Genomic DNA, 7,225 nt, shown 5'->3' with positions numbered 1-7,225 from the left:
TTAGTGGGATACTTTTCTTTTTGACATGTTAATGAGCTTAGTTTAATTCATTAATTCTACTTTTATTATAATGATCGAAGTTTAACTTTGAGATATATGGTGCTATTTAGGATGGTAAACATTAAAATCTATAATATTCTCCTTCCGATACGTGTTCACGGTTCTATTTTTTGATATCAAATGTTATACGAGAAAATAGTCCATAGTCTTGACACACCAAGTTGGCAATATGATTTGGTTTGACCAACTACTAGTTTTTTGACAAGTGTTATTAATAACCATGTGTATTATGGAAACTAAATACACCTAATATATGGAGGATTTCATCAATTTATTGGTCTTTATTTTTTAATTTGAAAATTTTTATGCATATAAAATTTATTTCTTATTTTAAAATTTATTTATATTATACTCCCTCCGTCCCTCTGTAGTAGATGCGTTTCATTTTCAACACCCGTTTTGGAAAAATGATAATAAATAATTAAAATAGAGAAAATGTAAAATAAGAGAAAGATTAAAATAGAGAAGACCCTTAACTATATTATTCTTTTTTTTTACTTTACTTTCTCTGCACTTTAACTATTTATTATAATTTTTTCAAAATGAGTGCTCAAAATGAAACGACTCTACTGCAGAGGGACGAAGGGAGTACTATTAAAAATGAAATTAATTAATTTGAACATTATTAGTATATTACTTAATTAATTACAACTTTTAATATATTTTATAACATGTAAAAATAATTTTAAAAAATTAAGCAAGAAAATAAAGTATTAATAGTGTAAGAACACTTACATTTGTTATGCAACGGAACAAATTTATATGCATAAAAAATTTCAATAACATAAACAGTTAAATGTCATGAATAGAAGAAAACTTATTTTTTGATGAATATTAACTAATTAATATTCTAAGAAAACTAAATTGTAGTCATAATAAATTAATATACTAAAATGATACTTTATTTTTTATTTTATAAAAAATCTATAGATGTAGTGATAAAATATGATAATTTGAACTTTTTCAATTTTAATAACATATAAAAATTTAATGAAAAATATTATAGGTGGGAGAAAACTTTAATTTTATTTTTACTGAAAAATTAATTTAAAATGCATCAAAATATTTAATTAAAGAAATAAAAGCATAAAATGCGAAAAATATTTTAGATGCATTTAGTTTCAATATTATATATAATTAAACTTCTTAGCATATTTATAAATTAATTCTAATATTTAATATTGCAATAGTATACTATAAAAAAATTAAAATAAGAAAATAAAATTTATGTACATAAAAACTTTAATAAAAGAAATAAATCCAATAAATTAAGGAAATGTTTCATATATTAGATGTATTTGGTTTCCATATTATAAATGATTATTAATTACACCTGTCAAAAAACTATTAATTGGTCATACCAAGTCATATACTCATATTGACAACTTGATATGCCAAAACCATGGAATATTTTCTCTTGTTATACACGATTCCATTAATGCCTTTATAAATTTCATTTCGTTGTAGATGATAAATTAAAAGAAAATAATAAAATTAAGAAATCGACAACACCAAGTAGAAGAAATACTACTACAAAACAACACTTTAATACGATTAATAATTACTTTTTTTCCAAAATAAATTATAGCTATTTCCTCACATGTTTTATGCTTTAATAATTCTACATTTCTTCCTACCAACTTGAAACCCCAAACGAGCAAAAACAAGGTTGGAAATAGCACCAATTCTACAAATCTTCAGCAAACTAACAAAGAATTTTGGAGTTTGGGCTGGCCCACGTTAACAATCACGGGCACTGCGGGCTTTTTCCAGGCCCACCATAGTAAAAATGTGTGCCCCATTCATTGTTGTAGGAGCTTTTGATGTTGTAGCAATTGGTGTTCTCGGCTAAGGTTGATATATCCCGGGCTGAGCTAAGGCTGTTGTCCGAATCCACGATCTCTAGATTTCTAAAATAACTCGCTTTTCCAAACCCCGCTTCTGCATAATGGCCCGAGCCCATTTGGGTCGAGGTGTGTTGGTCGTTAGCTCTGGAGTTCACGACCTCGCCTCCCCATTCAACCATCGTGGCACGGTCCGTTAGATGGGTGAATAGCTCAGTGGGCCAGTAGCCCACTAATGTGTTATCTCCAAAGCTCATCCACCAATTTCCCAATTTAGGGTCCTATTTTCCAGCAGAGACCATTAGGTTATACTATTATCCTTCTTCTTTATTTTTTTAAATTTAATGAAAATCTTGTGAGGAGTGAATCAAACCTTCCAAATGATAATGGTGATGTCGAATTGATTTCCACCTGTGGATGACACCGGTGAGATGGCGGCTCCGATGGCTATCCGGCTATTTGTTTGTATGAATCCGGAGCATAAGAGGTTGTAACATCCTGTTGCTTGATATGAATCGCTCTGTCCAACCAAAAAAAATTATTAATAATTATAATAGTAAATTAATTTACCTATAATTAGGATCTAATATTTAATATTCACATAGTTTCTTTAGCTATCCATAACCGCTTACTCCAAGTTGAAAATGTTCCTCACTTTTTGATTGTGTAGATTTCCTTTTTTCGGTATTTATTTATAGAGTATTGTTTTTAAGAATTTGATTTGAGTATATAGTTAATAGGAGCCCAGTTTTCAAGAATCACTTAATTTCTCAAAGAGATCCAAGTATTGTTTCTTAATAATTTATATATGTGGACTGGGAAACAATCATATTGATATAGGAGGATGAATGTCCCTTTTCATGAGTAAATATTGCTATAAATATATAGTCCTTGACAAGTACAAAATTCAAGTTCGTATGTCTATGTGCCCTCTATAGAAATCTCAAGTCCAAAAAATGTAATTAATTTAATTAATTAGTTGCTAGTATAGTAGAAGTTTGATTCTCTATCTTCTTAATTAGTATGAGAAATTTGTGAAAGAATATAAAGACATGTCGTTGAGTTATGATGTCATACCTCAGGCACATTTATATGGAATATTTTATTAGAATTGTTATACACATATTTTCCACAGCTCAAGATGTTATCTCACAAAACTTAACTTTTATATGGAATATTTTATTAGAATTGTTGTACACATATTTATTTATTATGAGTTAGTAGTTATTTCAAGGTTGTGTGGTAGGTGGGTGTAAATTATTTAATTTAGCGGGACCTTTGAATTATATATAGCTATAATATTATATATTAAAATAGATAAGCTCTTGATTCCACGTAGTATAAACATTAGAAGTAAGACACCTACTAATTAATTAAATGACTTATCAAGTTATGATCCAATTTAGTTCTATTTAATTATAATCTTATATTCGTTTGACAGAACCAACAATAAATTTCCCCACTCCTGACAAATGACCAGATTAAACTTAAATCTAGTAGTACCATTTATCGTTAACAACAATTGATGAGTTTTTTTAAAAAAATTATTGATTGAAGAAAAATCCATACATAGAAAACAAAATGAAAGTGAAAGAGAATTAACGTACCGTCCAATAAGTGAAGAGTCTTGGCCTGCTATCACCATACAACTCCGGACTGACCTGACTAGTATAACCCATCAAAGCTTCAGAATTTCAATTTTTTCTACTTAAATTAAATAACTAAAAAAATATTTTACTATAAGCATATACTACAAATTTCTTAGAAATCCAAAAATATTTCACTATTACTTGATTATATTTATGCATAGAAGACACATTAGGGTACCTGCCAACCAGCTTCAATACTGTTGAGATCGGAGCCATCAAAGGAGCCTGAGAGAACCCAAACTTGGGAGAGGCTAAACTCGTTCACCTCCTCTATCGATGGGTCCCACACGTTTATTGTCGCTTTTGCCCCGTATACTTCTCCCGATCCCGTTGTGTATGCTATCGCATGCTTCATTCAATTCATTAATCACAAATTAAATTCTACTCATTAATCACCAAATTAGTTATATCAGTGTGAAGTCAATTTCTACTTTCAACTCTAATGTAAAGTGGACATCTTACTAGCTCCGGTATGAAACAAAATAAATTTATTATAAACAAATTAAGAAACTTAATCATTCTTTAACAGTAAAATATTTGACTTTGTAAGTCGAGGTTTCAAATATAGAATCTACTCATTATCATTATCTTTTCTGGTAATAATTGATAGAGACTCTAAAGTATTTGTTGATTTTTACTATTTATTGACTTACAATATAATTAATGCAAGTGGACTTAAATTAACACATACCTCGTGGCCATAGCCACTAACAACATCGGGAGCGTCGGCGCGGCGGCTAAGCGTCGCAGCCGTCGTCGCGTATCTCGATGATTTCTTGCCGAAATGGTAGAGGGATTTAGCCCTCAGCACGTCGTGCGCTGTGCTTCTCCGTATCGGCACGGTGCCCTTAGGGCAACGCTGCCCCTTTTGATGCCACATTTGCCACACACTTCTGCTGCCGTTGTTTCCTCCTGCTCCTTCGGTTTCCGCCATTTTTATCCCCTTTGGTATTTCCGGCGGGGTTTTCTGCATTAATTATTAATTTTGTTAGTAAATATGATATTAAATTTCAAGTGGATTCCAACCTAGACTTTTGTATCCTACATTATTACTCTATTGCCAGACCAATACACGTAAAAGTAAAACTCATGTCATTATTTTCTTTAATTAGAAGGTAAAACCCTTATTATTATTGAATCATTATGAAGAGTTTGTTGGGTTATTTTGATACTTGCAAGAATATTTGGATATACAATGAGATAGAGAGGTGGTTGGAAGTTAAGGGAATTAATTGGACAATAAAGAGATAGTAACAAGTTGGTAAAAAATTAGCCTGCCTTTGCGTTACGTTTCCAAAATTTAATGAAAGGTGTCTTTTTCCCAGCTAGAAAGGAAAAAAATTAATTAATTTACCTGGATTTTGTGATTCTTGAGAAGAGGATGATCCAGAGCTGGCTGTTTTCTTTTATGAACACAATCAATCATATCTCCATCTGGGCTCTGAAAATACACAAATTAATATGATCATTAAGTATCAAACAACTCATGTATATACAAAAAATTTATCAATGTCATTAATTTTACAAAACAACATAATAATCAAAACTCGATTCTGTTCATTTAATCGAGCTTTGGTTTCAACGTATACGACAAGAAAATAATATTAATAATTTTGTCGTAACATAACATTCCTCTATATATGTAGATTACCTGAATGGTGAGGAGAGGGGGCTTATTGATGCTTTCCAAATGCTTATGAATCCTCTCAAGTCTCAAGCTGCTAACTTGTTGTGTGTATTTGGTGTAGTTTAGAGAAGTGGCTTCACATTTTAGAGAGAGAATGGCAAGAAACAATAGAGCAAGAAGAGAGCGAAATGGGAGGGGAAAAAACCCTTTCATCTTTCAGAGAAAAAACACACACAAAAAACACAAACTAGAGCACCATTAGTAGATAAAAAAACTAGAGCCACCTCTTAACAACCCCAAAAACAGGCCAAACACCAAAACTATCTCAGAAAAAGACCTCTCTCTTGAATTGAATTGAAGGTCCACACATTTCCACACACATTCACCACATCCAAATCATGATTGCCTGCAGAAAAGAGTGTGTGTGGATATGTTATACATCAACATAAAGGAAATTTGTTAAAAAAAACTTTGTTATCATTTCACACACAATAAATATGAAAGAGAGAAGAGGGAAAAGAGAGGTATAATCAGTGAAGTGTAAATCAAGGAGACCTACCCTTCTCATCCATTCTTTATTGCACTCAGCCACCAGTTGTATAATAAAGTACATATATCTACCAATCTGACTATCTTCCCCTCGCCATTTATTTCTCTCTAGATTTCTTTGGCCAATTATGTGATTTTTTAAAATTAATTGGCACTTTCAAATTAATTGTCATTCACAATTCTCCTTTTTATAATTTTGTGATTAAATGAGGATGTGGAGTGATGGTTGGGCGAATTTTTGATGGTAGTGAATGCGGGTAAAAAATATAGATCACGACACAGGGAATTACGTGGTTCGATTTACTGAGGTAAATCTACGTCCACGGGAAGAAAGGAGGGCAAGATTGTATTGCTTGATCTGGTTTACAGCTTACAAATACAGACTTGCTATATGATATTTGATGTCTAGAGCCCTTTTCTATCTGATCTAAGTTCTATTTATACATTGAACTAAGATCGTGGCTTGCATCACCACTAACTAGGTCGTGGCTTGCATCACCACTAACTAGGTAGTGGATGTCGTGGAGGTCATGAGATCCTGCATGGGTCCACTATCTCTTTGTTTGGTCCGCTATCCTGCATGAGATCCTGCATGAGTTGACACCACTAAATAGATCGTGTAGTGGAGGTCGTGGAGGTTCTGCATGAGTCCACTATCTCCCAGTTCGGTCGAATACTGAGACCGAACTTCTGAACTATGACCGAGCAGCTTTTGCCGATCTGAGAGTAGAGCTTGATTGGTCGGCTTTTACCGAGCTGTAGGCTGGGGCCGAACTCTTTGGTAATGCCGAACTGATACTCTTCCTTGGGCTTTGGGCTGATGGGCCGTCACTGCTATTGGGCTTGTTTAGTACGTACTCCATCACTACCCCCCCCGAAAAGCGAAGTGAATCACTTCGGCGAAGCGAGTCACTTCGGCATTCTGGATAAAGGTACGGGGGAGGCTGACGTCAGGGGACGTGCCTTGCGCGTGACTGCATTAAATGCGACAGTAAAATCCGGCCGTTGAATCCTGAAAAGGTGGGATTCGAAACGGTGCGATGATTTTGAAATCTTCTCCGAATCTGATAAATACGTCCTTTCTTCATCATTTTGAACACTTTTGCTATTGCTTCTTCTGCCTTCTCTCTCTTTTGCGCAAAAATTTCCTTCCACTTTCAAGAATTTCTTCAGAATTTCTTCAGACTTTCAAAGAGTAAGAACCATGTCTTCTTCTTCTTCTTCTGAGTCAGGTAGCGGTAGGAAAGGGGGTAAGGGGTCTTCTAGCCGGAAAGAATCCGGGGAGAAGACCGTAGAGTATTTTCACAGCATCTTGAGTAAGGATACTGTGATATCCTTACACGAAAAATATTTTTTTCCTGGGGGGAAGGTTGCGATTCCCGACGACCTTCATAGGGCTGACTCGCCGCCGGAGGGTTACGCCACCGTTTATGAAGCCGGCTTGGAATGCGGGCTTCGTTTCCCTCTTCCCCCTGCCTTTGTAGAGCTGCTAGATT

The 7,225-nt window shown here is 33.7% G+C and overlaps 1 protein-coding gene across 2 annotated transcripts; it reads right to left on the bottom strand.

Annotated features, from left to right (window-relative positions):
- Window positions 1-1,609: 1,609 nt before the first annotated feature.
- LOC121780387 lies at window positions 1,610-5,875 on the bottom strand. Of its 2 annotated transcripts, XM_042177981.1 has the most exons (8): window positions 5,740-5,875; window positions 5,205-5,586; window positions 4,908-4,994; window positions 4,245-4,520; window positions 3,732-3,902; window positions 3,512-3,565; window positions 2,278-2,424; window positions 1,610-2,185 (listed from the first exon to the last, which is right to left on the bottom strand). In XM_042177981.1, exons 2-8 carry the CDS (start codon window positions 5,391-5,393, stop codon window positions 1,808-1,810), a joined length of 1,302 nt encoding a protein of 433 aa, XP_042033915.1. In that variant the 5' UTR covers window positions 5,394-5,586; window positions 5,740-5,875; the 3' UTR covers window positions 1,610-1,807. The 2 variants fall into 2 exon arrangements, with proteins under 2 accessions (XP_042033915.1, XP_042033914.1); XM_042177980.1 differs by lacking the exon at window positions 5,740-5,875 and having other exon boundaries at window positions 5,205-5,708.
- Between the last annotated feature and the right edge of the window lie 1,350 nt (window positions 5,876-7,225).

The sequence above is a fragment of the Salvia splendens genome, chromosome 19 (assembly GCF_004379255.2).
Source record: "Salvia splendens isolate huo1 chromosome 19, SspV2, whole genome shotgun sequence".
In the NCBI taxonomy this organism is placed as follows: Eukaryota; Viridiplantae; Streptophyta; class Magnoliopsida; order Lamiales; family Lamiaceae; genus Salvia; species Salvia splendens.
Note: the sequence above shows the minus strand (reverse complement) of the source record. Positions and strands in the feature narration are given on the sequence as shown.

Coding starts and splice junctions, on each gene's coding strand:
- LOC121780387 (XM_042177981.1), bottom strand. CDS start 5,393: ATGAAAGGGTTTTTTCCCCTCCCATTTCGCTCTCTTCTTGCTCTATTG. Junction 3,903..4,244: donor TTAGTGGCTATGGCCACGAG/GTATGTGTTAAT, acceptor AATTGAATGAAG/CATGCGATAGCATACACAAC. Junction 2,425..3,511: donor GACTCTTCACTTATTGGACG/GTACGTTAATTC, acceptor TTGGTTGGACAG/AGCGATTCATATCAAGCAAC.